Source organism: Puma concolor, chromosome B3, assembly GCF_028749965.1.
Source record: "Puma concolor isolate L17-30 chromosome B3, mPumCon1.1.hap2, whole genome shotgun sequence".
NCBI lineage: Eukaryota > Metazoa > Chordata > Mammalia > Carnivora > Felidae > Puma > Puma concolor.
In genome coordinates this window covers 40,479,041-40,506,925 of record NC_141672.1, presented here as the reverse complement: position 1 = coordinate 40,506,925, position 27,885 = coordinate 40,479,041, and the positions used below count along the sequence as shown (strand labels likewise).

At 41.5% G+C, this 27,885-nt stretch overlaps 1 protein-coding gene across 4 annotated transcripts in view; it reads left to right on the top strand.

The window, feature by feature from the left end:
• The window catches only part of PRKCH (protein kinase C eta), a 234,284-nt gene that overhangs the window by 54,683 nt on the left and 151,716 nt on the right, over positions 1-27,885 (top strand). For all 4 annotated transcript variants that reach the window (XM_025918488.2, XM_086709599.1, XM_086709598.1 and 1 more), the window contains exon 2: positions 14,500-14,563. In XM_025918488.2, coding sequence (XP_025774273.1) covers positions 14,500-14,563 — 64 coding nt within the window. The remainder of the gene's footprint in view (positions 1-14,499; positions 14,564-27,885) is intronic.

Below are 27,885 nucleotides of genomic sequence, written 5' to 3'. Positions count from 1 at the left end.
TTTTTTAACTGCATTCAGGTTCATTGTGCTGTGAAGTTTTAAGGGTTTTGACAAATGCTTCGTGTCCTTATAGTATCATATGGAAGAGTTTTACTGCCCTAAAAAAACCTCCTGCCCTAATGAAGGCATTTTAAAAATGATTTCTTATTTTGAGAGAGAGAGAGAGAGAGAGAGAGAGAGAGAGAGAGAGAATATCCCAAGCAGGCTCTGTGCTGTCAGCGCAGTCTGTCGCGGGGCTGGATCTCACGATCCAGGAGCTCATGATCTGAGCTGAAGTTAAGAGTCAGATGCCTGGGGCGCCTGGGTGGCTCAGTCGGTTGGGCGTCCGACTTCAGCTCAGGTCACGATCTCGCAGTCCGTGGGTTCGGGCCCTGCGTCGGGCTCTGGGCTGATGGCTCAGAGCCTGGAGCCTGTTTCCAATTCTGTGTCTCCCTCTCTCTCTGCCCCTCCCCCGTTCATGCTCTGTCTCTCTCTGTCTCAAAAATAAATAAACGTTAAAAAAAAAAATTAAAAAAAAAAAAAAAGAGTCAGATGCCTAACCAACTGAGCCACTCAGGGCACCCCATGAAGGCATTTTTAAGAGTTTGAAAGTGTTGCTAGGTAGAAGAAATAGAATAAATATTAGCAGTTTCTTATAGGACAAGGCAAGGCTGGCAGGGCCTTGTCATTTGCTGCTTTAAAAGAAGGAAGTAGTGTGGGATGGGTTTTCCATTTCCCTGAAAAGCCCCCAGAGAGTCCTGGTTCAGGTGTTTGAGTAGCTCCGATTTAGATCTGGGGTGGGAAGTGGTGGGGGGGGGGGCGGATTCTGTCTCAGGTTTCTCTTCTTACTTCCTAAGCCCATCAATGGCCCCAACTCACCATTTCATTTAATATCCAGTTGAAAGTCCTACCAGCCAGTTGTATCTGAAAGCGGATCTGGTTTTAATTTCACCTGATGTTTAGAAACTGGTCTGCTGTCAGCCTGTCAGCTGGCGGATGCCCTCGTTGGGTTGCAGCTGTGGATGGAAACTAGTTCCTAAAAGCAGATGCTTTAGGAAGAAGTAAGAGAATGGAGCAGGTAAACTTTATGAAACCTTCTTGTGTGGTAAATATTCATTAATCAGGCTTCTCTAAAAGACATAAATGCTGTAGGATTCTCTTCACAGGATGGTGGGAATGGTAGTTGAGGCCCTAAAATCCAAACCTAGGTTAACCTGCCGCCAATTTATTACGTCTTTTCCCTCTGGGTGACTGTGCAGTACGGTGGGGATAATGGTGCTCTGCTTCTCCTTACTCAGAAGGCAGTTGTGAAGATAGATGGCAAAAAAGCACGTGGAACTGCTCAGGGTGCCTCACGTGACGGTGGTGTCTTTCTGCACTCTCTTCTTTCTCTTTTGCTCGTTCTGCTTTCTCCTATCCTCTAAACACGGTGTTGGCCCTTGACCCTTTGCTCTTTCAACTGTACCCTCTGTCCTTGGGATCAACTATCTTGTGGCTCAGTTGTACTTTTGCCTGGGTGACGCTTAAAACTCTGCCTGGCCCTTTGTTCTACGTTTCAGACCCATCTATCTTTTGGCCAAACATTTCTACCTGAACCTGTCCTTTCAAAATCAAAATGTTTATAAATTAGAGTCATCCACACCCAACTGACCTTCTGGATTCTGTTACTTCTTCCAGGCTGTCTTACGAGCTTCCGATCCTGGAGCCTTTTTGGCTTTTCATCATCTTGAACCCTTAGTCTCCAAGTCACGCTGAGCTCCTCTTACAGTGTTTTCCTCCTGTTTCCTCCACTGCCAACCTGTATGGTTGGAATAGACCCTTAACTGTGCCCGCTATAACCCAGTCCAGTCTGCTCCCTGCTAGCTTGTCTTCTAGCCTATCCTTACTATTACTAGTCTCATTTCTTACACTTAAGTTTAAACTCAACTTGGCGTCCAAACCTTGCATTTCTAGCTTTACCTTCAAAACTCAAACTATATAGTACAACTTAACTAAACTACATGTTCCTTCCTGCCTTTGTGCTGTTCTCTCTGTCCCTATCTTGGCAGGGTAAATTGTAGAGGTGGAACTGAACTTGCAGGGGAAGGTACAGGGATCTGGATGCACTTTAGCTTAGCATGAGGAGGACCTTTCCAACAGAGCTGCTAAAGATGGGATGGGTATCCTGGTCCTTCTGTTACCTCCCAGTTCCCAAGCCTGAGGGCTCTTACCTTCCTCCACCTGTGCAGCGTGTGGCTTCTCTTCCTTTTGAAGCTGTTTTCTCTCACGTGCCACAACACCGCACCTGGGTGAGGCCCCTCACCTCTCAGATTGCATCTCTGGTTCTTCTTTCTTCCATCTCCTAAATGAATTTCCTTTTCTGATTCTCCCTTTCTTGAAAAATTTAGTGGCTCTTAGTGATCAACTTTTGAGAAAGATTCCCAGATAAGAACCCCATCCCTATCTTCACAGTTTGTCCTTATTTCTAACTTCTTGCTAGATGTTTCTATTTGAGTACCTTGTGTCCAAATTTGAACTCATTTCCTTCCTTTTAAAACATGTTCCTTCCCCCTGCGTTCCTTGGTTGGTTGATGGCAACAGAGGTTGGCAGACTTTTTCTGTAAAGGGCCAGACAGTAACTATTTTTTACTTTGTGGCCATAAGGTCTCGGTCATAACTACTTACCTCTGCCTTTGTAGCGCAAAAATACACACAGATAATATGTAAACAAAGATAGGTGTGCTGTGTTTCGATAAAACTTTACTTACAAAAATAAGCAGTGGGCTGAAATTGGCCTGTGGGTCATAGACCCTAGGTTACCCAGCTCCAAAATTCAATATTCCTTTGCCTTTCTACTACTTTTGTTTACTCACTTCAAATTATTTTTAATTTCTGCTGATTCTACTTTTATGAAACTTTTCATATTTCTAGACCATAGTGATTCCCCATTCATTGGTCTAATAGACCAAATGCCCCCTTTACTTGTTACTCTCCATTAATTTGCATAATCAGAAACCTCTAGTGATGGCTCTTCGCATGCATAATAAGGTTAAAGTTTTCCCAGTGCAGCAGCTTCCATGGTTTTGCCTCCAACCTTCTCTTAGTCCTCTGAATGGACACTCCTCCATGCACACTGGTCTAGTTTGTATTCCGATATTTGTTCTACCTCTGCTCATGATGTTCTCTTGAGTCACAGTGGCCTCCCCTTCCACTTATTATAACTTGATTGTTCCTTCTCTTGATCTGCATGTGCTTTTAATGTTGTCCTTACCTTTTTGGCTGAGACTGTACTGAGCTGTATTTTATATTTTTCTGGCCTTCCTCGTTCTTCATCTGCAGTTGTTAAGCCGTAGATGGTCGATTGACATGGGTAATGATTAAACTCTATCTCCCTTCCAAATCTGCTCATCCCTTTGGAGTTCTTGTCTCGTTAATGGCACCAGGGACCACCATTGGCCCTAGAGACTCTGTGGCTACTTCTCTTTCATCTTCCATTACACTTCGGTTACAAGGTTTGGCTGCTTCTCTCTCCCCTGTCTTTCCTCTGTCTGCCTCCTCCTCTCCATTCCCTCTGCTGCTGGCTTAGCTCAAGTCAGTGCCATCCTTCCCTAAGACTGCCAGACTATTCTTTGAATGTTTATGCCCACCACCAGCTTCTTTCTCCTTATAACCCCAACACTCTATAGGTAGGGACCTGTCATATAGATGTGATCCTGTAACATTGCTGACTGAACCCCCTCAGTGGCTCTCCATTGTCCTAGGATAAGGGCTAACTTTCCATTGTGCCATGAGGCAATGATTGATCGAATACCCTTTCCTCTCCAGCGTCGTTCTTGACCTGTTTCATTGACAGAGTCTGCATTCAACCGTTTGTAACACCAACAGGTCCTCTATGCATTAGTATATACTTCCTCTTCTGGTCTACCTGGAAAGCTATCTGAATTTCTAGGAAGGGCATAAATGTCCCTTCTGTAGAGCTTTCATTTCTCCTTCCTTCTGGAAGACCAAAAGGAGTACAGGTGTCATAACCATTTGGGAGAGACACTTGGGCTGGAGGTATTTTCTGGTGTCCTTTGAAATTTAGAGTCTTTTCCAGTTGACCTAGAGCCTGAGCAATGACCATTTAAGTATAAGCGAGTAAAGCATCCTGAATGCTTAAGTATGCTAAATATGTAGTTTTGGCTTATTCCTTGATTTGGTTTTGCTAGAGCTTTTGCCTTCTTCCTCCATTATGATGGATAGTGAGAGTCAACAATGTAGAATAATTCTGGGTGTATTTATATCCTTTTAAAAAAATAATCTGACATCTTCAGTTTAAAATGTTAGGATGGGGGCAGAGCAGTGGGGGATAATTATTTCATTACAAATATTTGATATATCCCTGTTCACTCTAGAAAAGTAACTTAACATCTGTGGCAAAACTTACTAGACTCTATCTCCTGCTATCTTCCCTTTTTTGTGGGAGCTTCCCTTCAGAGGAGGAGGCTTCTTGGGGCACTGACACCTCTTACCAGACAGCCACAGAGGCTGTGGAAAAGGAAGGAGGCTGGAAGGCTGCTGAGTAGGAGGTTGGGCATGGATAGCATTTGTCTCCTGTAGCCAGGGTCAAACAGCCACCTGTCCATTTCATCTAGTGCCTCATCCTGGCAAGTGGAGAGTATGTTCTCTTTCTGGAAGGGTCTATGGAGCAGGAAAGAGAAGGGTTGAGATCATGAAGAAAGTGCTCCTTTAAAGTGTTCTTTGATATGGGGGATATGCGGTATGGTGAAGGAACACAATTACTATGGTTCTCTCTCTCACTTCAGGATCTGCTTTGGTGTGAGGTCCTCGGGGACATCCTGTTGGAGGAGAAGGAAGGTGCCTCCTCGGTTTTGGAGGGTGCTATTCAGAGAAGCCTTTGCCGGTTTCCAGGGTGGGTGTTTGGCTTCTTCAGAAGGGCTTGGCCTGCCCCTTTTGGTCCATTAGGAGCGCTAGCCTCTCTGGACTGCAGTGGGGCCCGGGCAGGGGCCTTCACAGCCTCTGTCCTCATTCACAGAGGATGCATCAGGTAAGCACAGAATTAAACTACCTGGGATGTAACTGGGGAGGAACCGTAGTGGAACATTTTGAAGAGCCTAAGGCGACCTTCATTTAATTTACATTTTCAGTCCCTTAGATAGTGGAGTCAAAGACTGACAGAAAGACACAGCACTTCTCCAGAAGACCATTTCTATCTGTCCTTAGCCCACTTTTGGCAGAGAAAACAAAACCTCTCCTCAGAGATATCCAATCTTGACTCTTCAATCAATCAATCTTGATTTTTCCTTATGGGCAGAGAAACTTTGAAAAATTAATTTTAATGCACCAGATTTTAACTTCGCCCGAGATACGTCGTTTATGCTAGAACATAGAGGTAATGGAGTGTCAGTTAAATTTATAATGGTTTTGTGGGTATGTTTAGCTGGGCTCGTGAAGAGTTATCATGAGCCTTAAGTGTGAATTTCAGAGACAGATTCTTTAGTAGTATTGAAACGTCTTCACTTGCTCAATGGAGTTCAGAAATCACTTCTGACTTGGAACCATAGATATGAAAAACAAACAAACAAACAAACAAACAAAACTTAAAGGCTAGTCCACCAGATGTCCTGCCACCAGAGCTGTGGTCACAGCCTGGGGCTCTATGCCCATCCCCTTTTCTGACCCTAATGGAAGGCCCAGACTTGGCGAGATGAGGACATAATCACTAAAATAGAGGTAGTATCTTCCTTCACTTTCAACTTGAGTCAGATTTGATAAGCCTCACTCTTCTGTTCAGTTTTTGCCACCTTTTTCTGATAATTTTAATCTGTGATACCTCTTAGTGTGTTTTTAACTCCTAAAACTTGTCTGATTGTTAGATGAAAATAGAAAATCAGCAGGGCTGTGGGATTTGCCTCATTCACCCCCTTTTGCTATAAATGCCTTCCCACAGCGAGGGGATGCATTGTCTGTCTACAGCACATGACACTGACTCGGGTCCTCCAGGCAGATGACTAATGGGTCCTGAGCTGCCCACTGCTTTTTACCAGCTCCAGCACAGATTTGCTATGCTTAGCAGCTCCTGCCTCGTACCCCCCATGGGGAGCCATCTAGTGACACCGTCAGGCTGGTGCCACTACCACTGGCCTTGGCAGTGAGGAGGCGAGCCTGGAACACTGAGGAAAACTGGCATTTGACAGGGAGCATCCTCAGGTGCTGATGGCATGAGTCTTGCGTGAGTTCCCAAAGGAGACAGGTGATGTGATGATCTACCATGCCAGAAACACAGGCAAGCTGGCATCAGGGGAGCAAAAGGCAAGGGGTAAGCCTGCGGTAACCCATAGACAGATGCCGTCACACATTGCAACCTTGAGACAGGCTGCTATGGAACCAGTATGTGATCTTCATTGAATCTGGGTCTTGTCTTGGCCTTCACTGCTGGTGACCTTGGTCAATTCCATTACCTCTCTGAGCCTCCATTTTTCCCGTCCGTATAGTGGTGGTGGTGATACTTGCAGGTGGTGAAGGTGAGAAACAATGTAGGTCAGACACTTAGCTCCTACATATTGATAAACTCAAGACATAGTAGCTGTTACTTGTATTATTAAAGAACACAGCTGTACATTTCCTTGTTGGAGATATGAACTTTCATTCTTAAGCCTGATAGTTTCAGCTGAAAGAGAATTGTGAAATACTTTATCACGGTTTTAGGTGGTTACTTATCGCTAGAGAGCAGGACTTAGAAAAGTTATAGAAACAAGTCACCAAGCCAAAAATCTGAATCTCACAGATGTTTGGCTCAAGGCCCAGAGTCTAGGTGAACTTCTACTTTTGCCCAAATAAAGGATTGTTTTTTTTTTTTTCTTTTAATATGCTAGATCCCTCTGCTTATCCCAGGACAAGATGAATATTAAGTAGACAGAAGGTTCCTGTCTATGATCAATTCTAATGCCTTTTGTGAAGGGAAATGGTTGTAAATTATTACCAGTTAATTAAATGAGTGTTTCCGTTGAGTCCTGTGTGTAGGCTTTTATCTAAGCCTGTTTAGAATCATGCAACATCAGAGCTAGAAAGGTTTTTAGACAGTCCTCTCATTTCATGACCAAGGAGACAGAGTCGGGATGTAAGTGACTTGTTCAGCTTCTGCCAAGTGATGCCAAGGGAAGGCAAACACAGGGTAGGGGTGTAGAGGGGAGGGAGGGGATCCTAGAGATCTAGTGGGAACATCAAGCAAACAGAGCAGGATGCCTAGGCCGTGGGCCCATGAACTCCACACGCTACTGGTATGCCTTGGTGTCATTTTGGCGTGCTTTTATATTTTGTGAAGTGCTCTCTCATGTTTATTATAGCATGTGGGGATATTATTCCCATTTTATAGGTGATGAAATTGAGGTGATCAAATGCAACTTCCAATTCAACTCATTAGACTAAATCAACAGATATTTGTTGAGTGTTTATTTGGTTCAAGGAACTTTGCTAGGCCCTTTGGGGAACATAAAAATGTCAGATCCTGCTGGAGTGGAGCTTACAGACTTACTGCAAGTGACAAGATATAAGTATATGAAATTTTATCTAATTGTTCAAGGGCATAGGTAAGTATTCAGATAATACTCAAGATAGGAATTTTGAGACTAGAGGGATCAATGCTCATGTCAAGATCTTCCTGGGAAAAGTTCTTTCCTTCAGCTCCTATGGCTGGTTCATTTTCACCAGGTACACTGGGTTCCATAGCCCACCTGTAGCCCTAGGGAGCTACTTTGGGAAATCCTGAACACCTGGAGATAATCCCAGCCCTAGGAATAATTCAGTAAAGGTTTGAATGAGTGGCTAGGTGAAGAGAGACTTTCCAAGCAGAGATGACAGCATGAGCAAAGGAACGGCTAAGCCATGGTGAGGAGACAGGCCTGACTGGATGAGCAGGTTTAAAGAATGGAAGCTTGAAAAAGAGGTTTGGATAAATTAATGTGGAGGCAGTGAAAGGGAACCCAGGTAGCCCAGAGAGCCAGGTGGAGCGGCTTGAGTTTTATTCTGAAGGCACTGGGAAGCCAGCTGAGGCTTCGAAGGGGAAAGTTGATGAGAGCGGCCCTTGGGAAAGGGTATCTGGGTGGTGAGGTATAGACTCTTTGTTTTCCACCTTAAAAGTTTTTAACTTTGATGCAGTCCAACTTATCACTTTTTTTTTTTTGTCGCTTGTACATATTCTTGTACTTGATGTCATATCTTGCACTTGGATGTCCTACCTAAGAAACCATTGTCTAACCCAAGGTCAGGAAAACTTACTCCTATGCTTTCTTCTAAGAATTTTATAGTTTTAGCTCTGTCATTGGGTCTCTGATCCACGTTGAGTTCATGTTTACATATGGTATAAGGTACAGGCCACCTTCATTCCTTGGCATGTGGATATCCAGTTGTCCTAGCACCATTAGTTAAAAAGAATATTCTTTTTCCATTTAATTGTGTTGGTACTCTCATGCCCCATGGTAATCCTTCCCTATCACTTGTCCTATTTTCCTTACCCTTGCCCCCAGGCAACCCCTGATCACTTTTCTGTCACTATAGATTAGTTTGCCTTTTCTAGACAGAATGTACTCTTTTTTTGTTTGGTTTCTTTCATTCAGTATTCTTCCATGCTGTTGCATGCATCAACAGTTCATTCTTTTTATTATTGAATGCTATTCCAGTATATGGCTATACCACATTTTAAAAACTCCTGTGAGCATTTGTGTGCATGTCTTTGTATGGACATATGCTGTCTTTAATCTTGGGTATATACCTGGAGCGGAATGGCCGGATCAAATGGGAGGTGTGTGTGTTGTGTAACTTTTTAAGAAAATGTCAAACTGTTTCCAGAGTAATGGTGCCATTGTACAGTCACATCAATAGTGTGTGAGAATTCCAGTTATTCTGTATTTGTGCAAACAGTATGGTTGGACTTTTCAATGTTAGCCATCTTAAGAGGTATATATTGTTATTGCATTGTGGTTTTAATTTGCATTTCTCTAATGAGTAATGATGTTGAACTTGTTTATGTACCTATCTGCCATCTGTATATCTTCTTCAGTGAAACATGAAGTGATGAAACCCATCTTTGAAAAGTTAGATTGTTCGTTTTATTAGTGAATTTTGTAAGTCCTCCATTCTGGATACAAATACTTTATCAGATATAGGATTTACTCCTAATCTGTTTTATACTATTTTCAACTATTTTCTCCTAATCTGTGATTCATATTTCATACTCTTGAGCAGGTCTTTCAAAGAGAGAAACTTTAATTTTGATGAAGTCCAATTTGTCATTTTTTTCTTCCATGGATTGTGCTTTTGGTTTCATATCTAGAAAAATTTGTCTAACCCAGGATCCTCCCAACTTTCCCTTGTGTATTTTTCTTGAAGTATTAAACTTTTAGGTTTTTCTTTGGGTCTGTGATCCATTTTGAGTTAATTTTTGTGTAATTTACAATGTAAGAGTTGAAGTTCACTATTTTGCATATAGACATCCATTGGTTACAGCGCCATTTGTTGAATTAATACTATTTGTGCATTATGTCATTTTTAAAAAGTCCATTGTTATGGGTGAATGGATAAAGAAGATGTGGTGTGTGTGTGTGTGTATATATATATATATATATATATATATATATATATATATATATGATGGAGTATTACTCAGCAATCAAAAAGAAGGAAATCTTGCCGTTTGCAACTACATGGATGGAACTAGAGGGTTTTATGCTAAGGGAAATTAGAGAAAGACAAATCATATAACTTCACTCATAGGAGGACTTTAAGATACAAAACAGATGAACATAAGGGAAAGGAAGCAAAAATATAAAAATAGGGAGGGGGATAAAACATAAGAGACTCATAAATATGGAGAACAAACAGAGGGTTACTGGAGGGCTTGTGGGAAGGGGGATGGGCTAAAATGGGCATTAAGGAATCTACTCCTGAAATCACTGTTATACTATATGCTAACTAACTTGGATGTAAATTAAACAAAAAGAAAAGTCTATTGCTTTCTGAGTTTTGACAGCACCCAGGAGTGCCCTTCTGACCCACAGAAGTGGTCTATTGGAGAGAAGTATTAGTATAGTTGTTTCTCCCTGAATGTCTGTTACAGAAAGAATGCTAAATGCATCCATTTCTATGTGAAGCCTCCCTAACACTCTGGCTTCAGCCTTTTTCTGTTGGACATTCTCTCAGTGCTTTAGATGATGACATAGCTAACCCATGGCCTGACATTGGAGGCCATAAAGCTGAGAAGGAAAATTATTTGAACCAAGTGGATGTGGGATGTAGCAAACCTTGGGGCCTAGAACAAACTGTAGTTCTAGGGAGAAAATAGGAAGCTCCTAGGATTTTGGGCCTAACCACTACACAGGATGTGGGAAACAGAGGCTGATGGCACATAGAAGAGGTGCAGAGGTTTTAGTTGATAGCAAACTCAACCTGGCTCACTAGGGCTTCTCATAGTGCTCATGCAGTCTGTAGCTGCATCAGCCATGGACAGTGTCACTGACAAGATCAAGGTTGATGTTATTTTGCTCTCCTCTGTAAGGACCCAGTCATACCTACAGGCCGATGTTCTCTTTTTAAGGGTATATGGAGAAATTAAAGCATATCTGGAGGAAACTGATCTGAATGTGGAAGGAGGAGAAAATCATGCCTTGTAGGAAGCTACTGAAGGAGCTTGGGATATTCACCTTGTGTTAACTTATTTACTCATTAGTTCCACGAATGTTTCAGTCCTCTTATGTTCAAGGTAGATTCTAAGGGACAGGGCATAATGACTGCAGCATGATGTGGGTTCTAGCAATGGTGTCTAGAATGGTGCAAAGTTGTCCAACTGCTTGAAGAGGTCTGGGAAAATTGGGGCACCTGGGTGGCTTAGTTGGTTAAGCATCTGACTCTTGATTTCAGCTCAGGTCATGATCTCATGGTTGTGAGATTGATCCCTGCATCAGGCTCTGCACTGGGCATTAAGCCTGCTTAAGATTCTCCCTCCCTCTCTGTCTGCCCCTCCTCCACTCGTGCACGTGAATGCACATTCTCTCTCTCAAAGGGAAAAAAATAAAAGGTCTGGGAAGGTCTTCCTATAAGGATGAGTTTTGAGTTGTTTTTTAATTTTTTAATTTTTATAATTTCTGATGGAGACTGAATGTGAATGGGGGAGGGGCAGAGAGAGAGGGAAACAGAATCCGAAGCAGGCTCAGAGGAAGAAACACAGAGGAAGAAACAGAGGGCTTAACATGGTTTAAAGGCAACCCGAGAGAGAGAAAGAGGTGCTGGAAAGAAGCGTGTGTGCGCGCGCGCACGTGCGCACAAGAGAGATATGTTGGAAAGGAGTCTGAGAGAGAAAGAGAACAGTGAGAAGATGAGGAAAGTGGGTGCCCTGGAAATAAGGAGCAAGGAAATCATAAAGAAGGAAGCTGTCAAGAGGATCAGAGCTGCAGAAATCAATGGACATGAAAACACATATCTTTGTATTTGACAGTGGTTTTTTTTTTTTTTTTTTTTTTTGTATTTTGTATTTGTCATTGGTTGCAGAAGCTGTTTCGATGCCAAAAGGAGGCAGAGGATCAGACTGTAGGGGTAAAATGGATGTTTGAAGGTATAGAGGGGAGGCGATAACTGTTTTTAAATAGTTGACTAACTTTCTTTGGCTGCCAATTTGGATAATCTTTTGGGTACAGATGATAGGACACCCTACTCAAACTGGCCAAAGCAAAAGGAATTTACAGGCTCAGATAACTGAAAAGTCCAGAAGAATCAAGCCTTGCTTGATCTAAGGATGTAAATGACAATAAGACCTGGTCTCTTTCTGTCTGTCGGCTTTCTCTTTGTAACTGGCTTCCCTCTTTAGCCCAATGTGGTGACAGGAAGGGTGCCGGACACTCCCAAGTTTATGTCCTTCTAGATTAAAGCTCAGCAGAAGTGAGATCTTGTCTCTTCCTTATAGATCCAGGATTCCTGATTGGATCCAGTTAGATTTTGTGCCCACACCTGAGCCAGTTACTGTGGGTAGGGAATAGTGATTACTCAGATGATTGGTTATAGGGTCAGCTCCAGGCCAGCCATCGTGGCTGGAAGAATTCAGTGCCTTGACTGGCGAGGCCTGGGTCACATGTCCAATCTGGAACTAGGAGTAGAATCCCAGCTGTACCATCTGGACCACCATAAGGGAGGGATAGTTCTCAAATCAAGCGGAAGTGCTGTTCCTGGAGGCTGGAATGGATGTTCTGCCTGGAGAGAAAACAGCCACCGTAGCTGTAGAGGAAAGACTAGTATCAATGCATGGAAACTAATGGTGGAAACACTTCTGCTTTTGGAGAGAGATACATTTTTACACCAAAACCCAGTATACTCTTAAACATGCGTATGAAACCGCAAACAGCAGTTTCACAGCATAGCACTTTTCCTTACTGTGTGACATGCGCGTATCTTCTGTTGCAGAATCCCTGTTGTGTGCAACCCACGCCATTGTTTTCCTGTCAGACTGATGGTGGACCAGTAGTTTGTAAAGCCCTCTTCTAAGGTCAGGGGTCTTAGCTGGGCTAGGCTTGACGCTGGTGTTTGAGGCTGGCTTTTCCATGGTGACGGTGGCAGTGGTCAAAAGTAAAACGAGGAAGCAAACCCGGTTTATTTGTGAGGGCTCCTGATTCCGTGTGGTGGCACCTCCGGCTGTCAGAGCAGCTCTGGGCCCGTGGGGGTGGAGTGGCCTTCTTTGTGGGCCCGCAGGGCAGTGTTGCAGGGAGTTTACGGGCTGGCCGTGGACCGCAGGATCTCGGAGGCGGCCCCGGCAGTCTGTCTGTCTGTCTGGAGGCTGGCAGCAGCTCCTTCTATGCCAGCAGCAGTTTATATTGTGAGTTGAATGTGTGTGCATGCCTGTGCTTTCTGCCAGGCCTTTATATTGAAGATGAGGGAGTGGCTTGTAAAAATAACATATTTTTGACTTGAAACAAGTCAAGGCAGAGAGTGGAGACAATTAGAGACTGACATCCTGTTTAGTCATCTCTCCAGAGAGCTCTATTTTCAGAACTGTTCCATAAAGGTTCACAAGTGGTATTAAGATAGTTAAGGGGTTATTGTTAACTAAGCGGTAGTCATGAGGTAAGTAGCCGGTTTGAACACTGGGGTGATGTGTGGTAACACCGTGACAGCAGATTTTGTGCAGAAGAATGGGGGGTTTATAAGAATAGGCTGTTGTACAGGTGACACTTTCTGAGTCAGAGCAAAACAGGCATCTTTTATTTTGAAAAAGTATGGAATTGGAGCGTGGTATTAAAAAAATATGTAAGGTCAATGCATTTTTTCCACCAGTCTTTGTCACCAATGGGTACAGTAAAAACAGTAAATAGCACTGTCAAGGCTCTTTGAGCTCATCTGGTGGAAGCCATGCCAGAAATGCTGAATAGTGATGTCACTGACTTTTGAATGAGAACAGCGAAGCTTGGGGTGGTTAAAGACCTTGCCCAGAGACCTGAACCAGCTGGGGCAGTCAGGCTGGAGGCCATGTCCTTGCCTAGTTTGGACACGATACCATACGATTTGCAGCTTCTTTAAATGTAATATTCTACCAAAAATGGCCAGCTGTATCTGTACTCAGCTTCTTTGGACCTCTCTCTCTCAGATGAAAAGTGAAAGGCAGAAATGGAGCCATGGCTGAATCTGACAAGATTTTGACAGCTGTAAATTCACATATTGGGGGCCAGAAGAACCTCACAGTCCAAGGCCCAGAGGTGTTCTTGGGGAGTTCAAGGTTAGCACGCAGCACGGAGAGGGCAGAGCCTGTCTACCTGGACTGAGTGTGATCAGAGCAGATCTAGAGGGCGCTGCCCAAATCCAGAGGCATGCTGCATGAGGGTCTTTGGGAACCCGAGTGTGTGTGGAGGATGAGACCTAGCTGGGAGACTGCAAGCTGCCTCGTTTGCAGAGCAGATGTCTTGATATCTCAGAGCATAGATTAAGAGCTTTAAAGGATGTTGACGCTCCGGGAATGAGCAAGAGCAGTGCATGCAAAGCTCCTGAATTGCCTTCCCTGGTGCTTCCTGAAGATGAACTACACTTAGAGAAAATGGTAGAGATGGAGTCAGTATTCTCCTACTTTTTACTTCCTAAAAGGAAAGGTTGCAACTGACTATGCCACATTTGTTCATTACCTTGTATGTTGCCATTGTTTCTCTATTTCATACACCCGCCATGTGGGTTAATAAAATGTTGCCCTGACGTCAGCTAGGAATGTCTCAGAAACAGTGACCAAGTTTTTGCGTACTTCTCAATAATATCACAAGGAGCCAAAATGGAAGAGAATAAATTTCAAGACCAGGAAAACTTATTGAAAGAACTGTTTCTCTTAGATTTGCTTTTTTATCTTTGTAGTTTCTTGTGCACTGGTTTCTTATTCCCCTACTGTTGAATGAAAGACTGCTGAGGTCTGATTTATGGCTGTGATTTGCACAATATAGACCTCTTTGTAAAGAATTATTTGAGGCCCTCAAAAAATACTTTACAATTAGAATATGACACACAATTCTTTTCTCTTTCTAGGTGGATCTGGAGCCAGAAGGGAAAGTATTTGTGGTAATAACCCTAACAGGGAGCTTCACTGAAGGTAAGGATAAGTTTTGGCTGTTCCTGGTATAAGTTAGTTCATACTCAGTAAGAATTTCTAACATGGAAATTATAAAAAGAGCATTTTGTAGAAGATGCTTTAGAAAATTGTTTTATGTTGGGCGGGCTGGTGTTTTGTTTCTAAGGATCTATTGCTTTGGGTTGCCAGATTCAATACATTTGCTAAATCTGACAATCTCGTGATTTAACATATGCACTGAGTTTTATTTTCTTCATCATCATTTTAGCCGAATTGGTTCTTGCCTCTTTTCGTTCATGCCTATTAAATTGTGCTTCAGATTTTTGCCTTGGGGCCAACCTTTTAGTTTGCCCCTGAATGTGTTAAAAATTTAAGGATCATGTTCCCTTTCTTATAATCTTTGTCTCATTCTCCTTTAAAGGATTCTATTCCTCTTCCACTTCCCATCCCTAATTTTTTAAAAAATAAATGAGGTAAAATTTACATATAGTGAAATGCACAGATCATAAGTGAAGAATTTGAGCTTTGGCAAATGCACACAACCATGTAAACAACACCCCAATCCAAAATAAAGAACATTTCCACCGCTCTGAAAGTTCCCTTTCTGCCCTTTCCCAGTCAGCCTCCCGGGGCAATAAATGGGATGTTTTGTTTTGTTTTCTCACCGTAGTTTTTTCTATTCTCGAAGCTTATGTAAATGGAACTACATAGTATGTTCTCTTTTGTGTCTGATTTCTTGCGCAGAGCATAATTTCTTTGAGATCCACTCAGGTCATTGTGTGCGTCAGCATCCTATTCCTTTCTATTGCTGAGTATTCCATTATATAAACGTAGTAGAACGTGTTTACCCATTCTCTTCTTGATGGACATTTGGAGTCTTCCCTATTTTTGGTTATTAGGAATAATGCTGTTATGCCCATTCTTATACATACATTTTTGTTGATGTACACTTTCATTTCTTTTGGGTAGATATGCAGTGATGGAATTGCTGGATAATAAAGGAGATACATGTTCGACTTTATAAGAAACTCTTAAATGTATGGGGTGCCTGAGTGTCTCAGTCCGTTAAGCATCTGACTTGGGCTCAGGTCATGATCTCGCGGTGTGTGAGTTCTCCCTCTCTCTTTCTGCCTCTCCCCCACTCCTGTGCACACGTGCCCGCATGGGCGCTCTCTCTCTTTCAAAAATAAATAAACATTAAAATTTTTTTAAGAAACTCTCAAATGTTTATCTAAAGTGGTCATATTTTTGTGTTCCCACGGGCAATGTATCGAACATTCCAATTATCCCATATCCTCGCCAATACTTGGTATGTTTATCCTCTTTAATTTTAGAGATTCTAGTGGGTATAAAATAATATCTTGTGGTTTTAATTTGCATTTCCCTGATGTTGAATACTTTTTCATGGGCTGATTGGTCATTTTCTTCTTAAGTGCATGAAGTCTTTTGTTTTCTGAAACTGAGTTTGTCTTTTTATTATTGATTTATACGAGTTGTTTGTGTTTCTAGATAAGCATCCTTTGTGAGAAATTTGTATTGTGAATAGTTTCTCCAAGGGTGTGGCTTGCCTTTTCACCTTCTTAACACTTGAGCTGAAGTTTTAAATTTTTCTGAAGTCCAGGGACACCTTGGTGGCTCAGTTGGTTATGCATCCAACTCTTGATTTTGGCTCAAGATCTCACAGTTACGAGATCAAGCCCTGCATCAGGCTCAGGGCTAGTGTGGAACCTGAATAAGATTCTCCCTCTCCTTTTGCTTCTCCCCTGTGTGTACTCTTTCTCTCTCTCTCAAAAAATAAATGTTTAAAAAAATTTTCTCTGAAGTCCAATTTATCAATCTCTTCTTTCATAGTTTTATATATTTTGTATCCTCCTTAAAAAATCTGTCGTAGTGTCACAAAAATATTCTCCCATTTTCTTTTAGAAGCTTTTATTTTTTTTTTAATTAATTTATTTTTTTTAACGTTTATTTATTTTTGGGACAGAGAGAGACAGAGCATGAACGGGGGAGGGGCAGAGAGAGAGGGAGACACAGAATCGGAAACAGGCTCCAGGCTCTGAGCCGTCAGCCCAGAGCCTGACGAGGGGCTCGAACCCACGGACCGCGAGATCGTGACCTGAGCTGAAGTCGGACGCTTAACCGACTGCGCCACCCAGGCGCCCCTCTGTTAGAAGCTTTTAGGCTTAGCTTTTATGTTTAGGTCTGTGTTATGTTATATTTAAGTTTTTGTTCCTTCTTAATATTTGTGTGTGAAGGGTTGACCTTTCTTTTCTCCATTCTCTAATCCAGTTGTTATACTACCTACTATTTGTTGAAGACTTTCATTTTTCCATTGGATCACCTTGGAACCTTTGTCACCAATCAATTGTCCCCACTGTGGATCTATTTAAGGATTTTCTATTTTGTTCCATTGATCTATTTTTTCTGTCTTTATGCCAGGACCACGCCATGTTTATTGCTATTGCTTTATAGTAAGTCTTAAGGTTAAATAGTGTGAGTCTTCCAAATGTGTTCTTTTTTGATTGTTTGTTTGAAGGTTATTTTAGTTGTTCTCAGTATTTAAAATTAAAAAAAAATTTTTTTTTAATGTTTATTTATTTTTGAGACAGAGAGACAAAGCGTGACCAGGGGCAGGGCAGAGAGAGAAAGGGAGACAGAATCCGAAGCAGGCTCCAGGCTCTGAGCTGTCAGCACGGAGCCCGACATGGGGCTTGAACTCATGAACCATGAGATCATGACCTGAGCCGAAGTCAGATGCTTAACTGACTGAGCCACCCAGGTGCCCCACAGTATTTAAAATTTTGATGTCAGTGTTAGAGTCAGCTTATCAATTTCCACACAAAAGCCTGTTGGATTTCAAATTAAGTTGTATTGAATCTATAGGTCACTTTGAGGAGAACTGACATCTGAACAATTGTGAACATCTAAAATCCATAAACATGGTATATTTCTCCATTTACCAATGGCTTTTAATGTTTCTCATCTATACCAGTATTAACATTTCTATATAATTTTCAATAGATCTTGTACATTTTTAAAAATGTATTCCTAAGTATTTTAAACTCTTGATGCTGTTATAAATGGTATTTAGAAGTTTTAATTTGAAATTGTTAGCAGTATATAGAAATGAATTTTTTTGTTTGTTCCTTGACTTTGCATCCTATGACCTTAAAAAACATTCCATTATTACTTCTACTAGAGTATTTTTTTTTTGGGGGGGGGGGAGATATCTTAGGATTTTCTCTGTAAATAATCATGTTGTCTATGAATAAAGGCAGTTTTCTTTTTCTTTCCTAATACTTATGGCTTTTATTTCCGTTTCATGTCTTATTGTGCCTGGAGGCCTCTAGGACAGACCTCCTTGTCTCATAACTAATTTTAGAAAGAAGGAATTTAGTCTTTCCCTACTAAGTATAATGTTAGGTGTATGCAGTTTGTAAATACTTTTCATCACAATTGAGGAAGTTCTTTCAAGTCCTAGTTTTCTGATCGGTTTGTTTTTTTCTTCTTTTTCTTTTAAATCAAGAGTAACTTAAATTTTAGCAAGGGCTTTTTCTTATGGTTTTTCTCTTCTGTTCTTTATTTTCTAGCAGGCAGCTAAAATACTGGTTATCACCTTAAAAGCCTTGTGAAGGCTTTTGAGAGTGGGATTTTTTTTTTTTTTAACCCTTCCGCCTTAGTTCTTGGACAAATTCCATAGTCCTGGGACATAGTTTTCACTCATAAGGTGTAATCAAGTTGGGGTTTCAGTAGAAAGCCCAAGGTGTTTTAAGTCCCTTTAACTTTATGGGACTTGGGCTTCAGACTCACTGTCCCACAGTGAGAAACAGAAATCTCATCTCCTTTCTTTCAGCCTTCTAGTTCTTGCTTTTTGTGGACCTTTTCGAATCTCCCATGCACATGCACAGATTGGAGGAGTTAATAGATTTGGGGATTCTTGTCTCTGTGGCCTTCTTTTCAGGTGTTCTCTGCTCAGTTTCCATTCATCTGTTTCTGAATCTTGTCATTTTACTCCTCAAGCCGATGAAACCCTAGCTTTCTGTTTGAATTCTGTTGATTTGACCCTTTGCAGCCGGCGGAATAATCTTGGGAGATGGCCCATAAATAATGGATCTTGACCAGTGCAACTCCCTTCTTTCACGTGTCAGATTCCCTCCAATTTCTGTCCTTTTTTGGTTGCTCTCCAGTGTTTGTAACTAATTGTTTTAAGATATATTTTATAGAGGCTTTAATTCTTTTCGGTGGGAGGGTTAGCCAATTAAAAACTACGCCACCATTACCAAAATCTTTGTGAACGTTTTTAAGCATGTGGCTTAGTGGTTTGTCCATTTGATGTTGGCATTTTGCAAATTGGTGACGCCTTTGAAAATTGGTTTTCTCTCCTCTCAGCTGACTGTTCTTATTCGTGTGGGCGAATTGTTTTAATGTTAATGTTTAATTTTTCTGTTGTCTCAGTTGTTGCATCTTATCAGATGTTTTGCTCCAATATGGAAATTAGCAGAGATGTGTAATACTTGGACATGAAAAAGCAGTCCAGATTCGTTTGATCTGCTCACAGACCTTTTTGTTTTGCTTGGTATCTTGTACATAGGGGGTTTGTGAGAAAAATGAGTCCACTGAGAGTGCAAATAAAATAGAATGTGATATCACAGACCACTGTTGCTAGAACATTCTCATAGCACATGGAACATGGCCAAAACCACGGTATAGACAAACCCAGGCATGAGAGAAGTGACAGAGTAGGAAGTGGGTGAGGTTCTCCATGTGTTGAACTATCTTTCTACGCTAAGTTACATGGGAGTAAGGCCATGCACATTAGACCACATCTGGATGTGCTGTAGTCATTATGTGACTTCTTTTTTTAAGAGTTATGCCACCTCTGTAGGACTAAATTATACTAAGGTTCTATCCTCTTTAAATGTACACCGGCAACACTAAAACACTGGCACTGGAATTCTTATGGATGTTCTTATTATATTAATTTATTAGTTTTAATGATAAGAAGAAACAAATGCCAAATATTACTAGGGCTGGGTTCTTACCAGGTCATTGCAAGGGTAGCCCTTTTAGAGGTGACCCTGGGTAAAATTGGGAGGCTGGCCGAGTTCCTCCGTGGTAAATCCTACATCCCCTGTAAGTTAGTTCTTTTTGCTCTCTGCCTTTAACTGTGTCTTAAAGACGCGAGGAGATGCCTAGTGATCTCCTCTCTCTAGAAACAGTTGGCAATAAGGAAGATAGTGAATTCATGGGCGAATTCACACTGAAGTGTTAGTGATCAATATCTTGGTACTCTACTCCTCTTAGGTGTGGCTGCATATTTTAAAAGATGCTAAAATTGATGTTTTATCCATGAGAAATAGATTTTTAATGTTGACATTTCAGGAGCGGTGGCATCTATGTGCGGGATGTATTTTAGAACCTCGGATCTATTCTCTCTAGACTGTGGGAGCATTGCCTTGTCATGTTGGCTCCTAAGCTGGGGCACAGCTTGGGTTTGCACATTGCTGCTGCTTTAGAGCACAGCTCCCTTGTCACATGCAGAGGACGTGATAGCTGCCTCTCTGTGTTACATGAGGAAATGGAGCCCCACCATGTGCCTGCTATAGCTGTGGCAGCGGCCTGAGCCTGGCAGTGTGAGAATGTCCCTGGTTTGGCTTCACTCCTGTCAGCCACTCTAGGTTATCCCTGGCCATAAAATGACAGGCTGACAGATAGGATATTTGGAGCTCTAGTTCTTATCTTTTTTTTTTTTTTTTAGTTTTTTTTTAATGTTTGTTTAGTTTTGAGAGAGACAGAGACAGAGCACAAGTGGGGAAGGGCAGAGAGAGAGAGAGAGAGAGAGAGAGAGAGAGAGAGAAAGGGAGACACAGAATCTGAAGCAGGTTCCAGGCTCTGAGCTGTCAAGACTCGAGGTTCGAACTCATGAGCCGTGAGATCGTGACCTGAGCTGAAGTCAGATGTGCGACCGACTGAACCACCCAGGCGCCCCTAGAGTTCTAGTTCTTATCTTGGATGCTGAAGGACTTTATATTAAAAAAAAGCACTATGAAGTCGGGCCTGCCCAGCGTCTCGGGATGTCAAACGAGCATCAGCCTGGGATCCCTGAGGGATGGTCAAAGCTCGAGAAATATCAGTTGAGCTTCAGGGTGCATCTGAGGCTGTGGTTTTGAAGGTCAGATGTTAAAATGTGTAATGCTTTGCAAACTGTAGAGTGCTTTACGAAAGTATGCTAGTGGGGTTCCTGTCTCCATGTTCCTATTATGGTAACAAGACCCCTGCCTGGGACCCCATGAATACTCAAGCAGGTTTGTTTTATTTTGACATTATATTTTCAGAAGCCTCAAGAAGTTAGTGAACAATGACTAATATGCTCCTGACTTATCTCTATGCCTATTTTCCTTTCATGACTTCCTTTAGGAGTTCTGCCACCAGCTCAGATTCTAGAATTCCAAAGCTCTCCTTAAGAAATTGCTTACATGGGGCAGTGATCTGCGATATACAGGACTGGTATTAGGAGCTGCTGACTACTCCTCATTTCTTCCTCTCTCATTTTCTTATCTGTCATTAATTACACTGAAATAGCAGCTAAGGCAGAAAAGCTTTTATTAAATGTAAGACATGACTGAGAAAGGACATGGGAAACACCTGCTGGGTGCAGACCTGTGATTCGCCACAGATGCTGGGGAGATAAAGATGAACAGGACTTAGGCACTTTCCTAAGGGAGCCCGTAGGAGAGGGGGTAGACGCGCCCTATGTGTGCAGGACAGGCACCCAGGTCCCACCATGGGAATGGGTCCAAGGCATGGTCGTGGCATGTAGGAATGTGTAATCAGATCAGCCAGAGGTTTTAGAGAAAGCTTCACAGGGGAGGTGATGTTTAAAGGAAGTTCAAATGATAAATAGAAATGTGCCAGGAGGGGAGGATAGTTTAAGAGGGGAAGACAGTTTGTACAGAGGCACGGAGGTAACAGAGCGGCAGCATGTTCCAGAAACTGAAAGTGGTGGGGAGGCATCGGAATTTGAGGAGTGTGAGGGAGATGTGGCCAGACACGTGGGAGGGCCTTCTGTGATGGTTTGCCTGGAACGGTCACAGTTTTGTCTCCTGTACCAGGGTAACTATTAACAGGGCCAACTTTCACTCTCAAAAGGTTAGAAGATAAATTACGTGGGCATATCACTTCTAGGTTAGTAGAAGTGATGGGTGCCAATGAAGAGTTCTAAGTAGAGAGAAATAAGATCTCCTTTGGTAGCAGTGGGTTCCAGGGGCTGGGAGCTAGGGGGTGTTAGAGCCTAAGAGGAGACAAAGGTGTGGAACGCTTTTAAGAGACTATTAAAGTTGTCTAAGAGAGAGCTTCGTAGAGCCTGGTTTAAGTTGGAATCTGTGGAGGTGGATGGAGAGAAGGGGACAGCTGTGATAAATGTATACATAGTGTAACCAATAGGAGTTGGCGGCTCACTGGATGTCAGGGATGAGTCTCAAATGATATTGTGGAGTCATTCACCAGGGTAGAAATAAAGGAATGGAAGGTGATGAATTCAGCTTGAATAGGTGGAGTTTGAAATGCTTGTGGGAAACCCAAGTAGAGATGTCTAGGAGGAATTGGAAATAAGAACGTGAAGTCTGGCAAGATATCTGGTCCCAAGATATAGCTGTAGGTGTCAGTGAAAGACGGATCTATGGCCCAGGAAGGAGATTGAGAGACAAAACCAAGGCTGACCGACAGCAGAACTCTGTGGAACACCAGCACGTAATGACTCCAGCTCATGGATTACAACCTGTCCAATCGCTTCTCGGCCTTTTGGCTAAGATCAAGCATGCAATCTGTCCCACTCAGTCAAGCTATGTTGAGGGTTTACTGAATGAACACCCATTTTGTTTATATATTCATCACTCATTCAGTAATGTTTGAGTGCTTACTGTGTGCCAGGGACTGTCTCACCAAATAGCATAATGTCTTTCAAATTGGCATCAAAATGTTTGATAATGAAGTTTGAATAAAGAGCAGCACACAAAAGGCTTTGAAAAGTAACGTTTGAATTGGAGTTAACTGTAGTAGCTCCAAAGTTTGGTACAGTGTGCTGTGTGCGGGTTTATTCTTAAGGCTGGGGTAAGAATGAATCTGCTCAAAAACCTACAGAGCTCCTCACTGAATTAAGATGGAACATGAAAAACTCTTCGTGTAAGTCCCGCACGGAGCCGAAGGCATAATGTTATCAACTGCATCAGAAACCCGTCACCATTGTTCATCTTAACAAAGGCGTTGCTCTTATCAGATGCAGAATTCCCCTAAGCAGTGCTGTTGAAGTAGACGCGGACGAAGTGATTTGTTATTTTGAAGAAGCTGTCTTGTGTGTCACTCTTTATTTCATTCTGACTAAACCTTTCTGGGGCTAACAACTGGATCTGCAACCTAACCAAGACGAAATTGATTGTGGTGATGAAACAGACCTAGATTTCAGTGCCACTGCTGGATGCTGACAGAATGGCAGAATCTGACCCTGTTTATGCTTGTCTCTGTATTGGAATAATTTTTACCTAGAAGAGTGGAGTGACCAAACCACAACCCGAAGAAACCCAACTGAGATTGAAATAAAGGAATCTGATGAAAACGCATCAGAGTGAATTGATAACTGCTATACTTGGAAGAGAAGTAACAGAGAGAAATTAAGTCAAAATAGTGATATCTCTGTGTGAGAACAAATCAAAAATATGTTGCTGCATTGTTATCCTGCTAAGAAATATGGTGTGAGATTTTAAGATTAGGTTTGCCTAAGTGAAGTCTGCCTGACTTACGGTACCTCAAATTTAAATGGTTGGTCCCTAGAAAGAAAAATACAGTCACTACCATCTGTGAGGTAGCTCTGCTTAAAAAGTCAAGCCTGAATCTGGTCAGGCTTCCAGATCTACTCACCGGGTTAGAGGGCGGGAACATTTTTTTTTTTTAATTTTATTTATTTATTTTTAATTTTTTAAAAATGTTTTATTATTTTTGAGAGAGAGAGAGAGAGACAGAGAGCAAGCAGGGAAGGGGCAGAGAGGGAGACACAGAATCGGAAACAGGATCCAGACTCTGAGCTGTCCGCACAGAGCTCAATGCAGGGCTCGAACCCACAGACCACGAGATCATGACCTGAGCTGTAGTCCGCCGCCCAACCGACTGAGCCACCCAGGCGCCTCGAGGACAGGAACATTTTAAATGACACTATGGGATGTTATCAGCAAAATCTAGACTGGAAAATTTTCCACTATGAGAGACTTGGTTTTTTTCAACCACAAATTAGAAGAAAGAAAAGAGAGGGCGAGAAAACCAAAATAACAGAAGAGTGGCATATTCACCAGGTTCAATATATGGACAACATTTTATCCCAGTTCAAACACAAATTGTAAAACAAACAATAACGCCCAGGAAAGCACTGAGGAAATGGGAACAGGGATTGGAAATTATTAAGGAATTATTAATTAAGGAATTATTAATATTACTTAGGTATGATTATGGTATTGCAGTTGCTTAAAACAAAAAGGGGGCATCTGTTAGAGATAAACTTTGAAATATTTACTAGTGCAATTGTTTGATATTTGACTGGAGCATTTAGTCCATTTACATTCAGAGAGATTATCGCAAGATACGAATTTAGTGCCATTGTGTTACCTGTAATGCTGGTGTTTCTGGTGGTGGTCTCTGTTCTTTTCTAGTCTATATTTGAGATTTACCTTAGAATAATCAAGAAGTGGGAGGAGGGAATGGGGTACAGATAAAATCAGACTAGCCATGAATTGATTGATGAAGCTGGGTGTGGGCTACATGTGGGTTTGCTAGACTCTTCTATTTTTGTGTGTGTTTGAAATTGTATTTAATAAGTAAAAAATCAAGATAAAACTTCACATTAAAAAAAATCTATTTCCTAGACAAAAACCAGAATCTGGATTGCCTCTGTATCATCAATATGCTGCTTTAACTTCAAACACATATTACCTATCCTCATTTATAAATTAAAGCTGGTGTTTGTTGGCTCCTTTTTTTTTTTTTTTTTTTTTGGTCTCTCTATATTTTATCATTAATTCCCAATTTTTATATATTGTGAAGAGGCAAGTTAAAAATTATGACTAAGGTACTTCAGTACATTTTTTTAAAGTTCTAAATAAATACTAAGCCGTGAGTCAAAAACGGCAGGTAGGAAGAGATGAGTAAGATAATTCCCTTCCTTCCATCGTACAGTTCTCACTTAAAATGAATGACAAGTAAATCATCTCCTACTAACAATTACATAACATTTTGTACTTGCAAAGTTTAATTTTCAGATAGTTTCCTAAAAGAATAAAGTAAATCAGAAAAATTAACGGTAGAAGTGTCTTTATGAAGATAGTAAGACAGAAGTTCTGTGAGGACAAGCTTTTTCTCCAGAAATCCCCAAGCATGCATGAAGGTATTCTGTACCAGAGTTTGTTTTGGCAAGGGGTGGGTGGGTAACTTCTCAAAAAACAAAAATACAACCCGACCAAACAGTTGTCATTTGTGGATTTGAAGCTTGTCTAGAAAACTTTGCTAAAACTTGGACTTGCTTCCCTTCTTTCAGACTCTTACTATGTTACTGGATATTCATTTCTCCTGGGGAGAATATGGAAGGTGCACTTGAATTTTGGGATCTGTTTATTCTTTTTGCCAAAGAAGTGCATTACTGTGTAGAGTAAGGCCTGATTGTTTTATTTTGGGGGGGGGGGCATTGCCTCTGTGTTTAGCTCAAATTTCCTGTGTCAAACCATTGGTTTAAGACTAATTAAGCTCTGTGCTCAATCATTGTGGCCTCATGCATGAAGGCAGATCAAACATGTTACCGTTTGAAAGCTGCAACCCACAGTTTCTCACTGTGTCTAATGCTCACAGTGAATGTCAGTTTTATAGGGAAAAAGGTTATCTCTGATGGAGGTTGATGTTCGGTATTCCTTTCTCGTGTTTCAAGCCAGGTGACAGCATGTTGATTTAATTTTTTTTAATTTAGCTTTTATACCAATGTTTCGTTCCTTTGCTATATTCAGCCTGAGAAGCGAGGGGGCATTTCAGTTTTGGTCCAAGCAGTTCTGTGGCTACCACTGGAAATGAATGCCAGGTTGAGGAAAGGGCAGGAGAGAAAGAGGCTTTGAGGGAGTGAAAAAAGAAGGGAAACTGGAAATGGAAGATACTTTTAAGGGAGGGAGGCTAGTTGTCCAGTGTTATAGTTTGCCTGCTTCTCCTCTCCATCACAGCCAGTTCATTTACTGAAGGCCTCCTGAGGACCAGGTACTGGGCTTGGCCTTAATTTAACAAATAGCAGCGGTTGTTCTTGTTTTATTTTCTTTCTGGAAGTGGGATGGCCTTTTACCCTGATAATAGGTGACCTCTCTATTTCATCCAGTCCCGTGTATTATGTCATTTGCTCCCCACACCAAATTTCAGAGGCTGATGTGATGTTCAATATGCAAATGGTGAATCCAGCTCAGAGACACTGGCTGCCGTGGTCTCTTGGGTGGTAAGTGCCAGACGCAGGCACAGCTCAGACTGGGGTGCTGAGGTCCAGTATCTTTCTAGGTCGCCCAGTTATCTGGGAGGCATTTTGTGTTTTCTCTTTATTCTACCTTGGAAGTAAACTGTCTTCTAGGTGGTATAATCTCACCCTCCTTAGAGTTCTGTCATCTTTTGGGATGATATGTTTTTGCAAGGCTTCCCTTGGGTTCCTCGTTTTTAAACTTAAAGACTGATGTTCACCTGGAAAAGGTGCTGTCTTCTCAGATGTCAGACATGGATCAGAGAACTCTAGAAAGAATGAGCTTGAGATTTGTTCAAGTTTTACTGGGATTATCAGTAGGTTCTCTTAATGCAGATCTTAAACTAGAACTTGGAAGGAATTAAAAAGTAAATAAGTTCAGCCTAGGGTATGATCGGCATATTTGTGTAGTTATACCCCAATCACCATTGGCTTCATCCTGACTACTCTTACTTTCATTCACTGTTGATGGAAACACTCTTAAGTGGTGGTTTTATTCAGAATTTTTCGATTGCTTCTCAAAGTAAGGTTAGACAGACCTCTGAGGGTTCTGAAGACCTATTCAGGAGGTCTGTCGTTCAAAACTATTTATTTATAATACGAAGATGTTATTTGCCTTTTTAAGTGTACTGTCATTCGCTCAATGGTGCAAAAGAAATGATGGGTAAAACTGCTGACACCTTGGGATGAATCAAGACACCCAGCTATGCAGTTAACATTAGTGTAGCCAACGTCTTCTGCACTGCCAGACAATTGCAGTGAAAAAAAAAAAAAAAATAGTTTCACTTAATGTCTTCGATGAAGCAGTAAACATTATCAATGTATTAAGCTCAACCTTGGGCTATATATCTTTATAATCTGTGTGCTAAGATGGGAATTAGGCATAAAGCGTTTCTGCTACATTCTCAAATACTATCATGTCTCAAGGAAAAACACTTGTATGATTGAGTTGTTAGCTGAGCTAGTTGTTTGTTTTTCGTGGAGCACCATTTTTACTGGAAAGAATGACAAACTGTAGTAATGGAGCTTTGGGAATTTCTCAGGTATTTTCTTTAAACTGAATAAAGTGAGCCTATTGTGAATGGATTGTTTCCAGGAAACAACTGTGATTGGATACCAGTGATAGAATTGGCTCCTCCAAGACATAATTAGAATTTCGGAAAACATGTATCTACCATTATGAGCTTGTCAGCTTGCAATACTTAAAAAAAAAAAAAAAAGACTTTTCTCATGAGTTTGTTTTTGATATTAATTAGCAATTGTGTTTTTAAATATTGTATAGTAAAATGTGTCAGCATTTGGAAGATTTTTATGATTCAGTGAATTCATATCTTCAAAATGGCCGATGCAAGGTGTTATGAAACCATGTATGGGTTCGAACACACGAACCACCAGATCATGACCTGAGCTAAGGTCAGATGCTTAACCAACTGAGCCACCCAGGCGCCCCTTGAGTCTTTAATTTTTAAGACTATAAAACGCTACCGAGACCAAATTATTTTTAGAATTTATAGTTTAATTTTTCCCTTTATCTTTTTTTCAGAAGCCCAGCACTTTTAATTTAGTGACCACAGAAAGAAGGAACTGACAAATACTTGTGTATGTTGTATGGGGGACTGATGTTAGGTGACAATCAGGTGATACAGGTAACAGAATAATTCAGCAATTTTTTGACACTGTCATCCTGTTTTTCTAGTTATTTTTACTGTGCAGTGAACTTTTTCAGCCAGTTACAAGCCCTTTCTCATCAAAAAAGAAGGTCCAGAAGTGACACCCAAACAACCAGAAGCTGACGGTGGTTTCTAACCTGGGAGATGGCCAT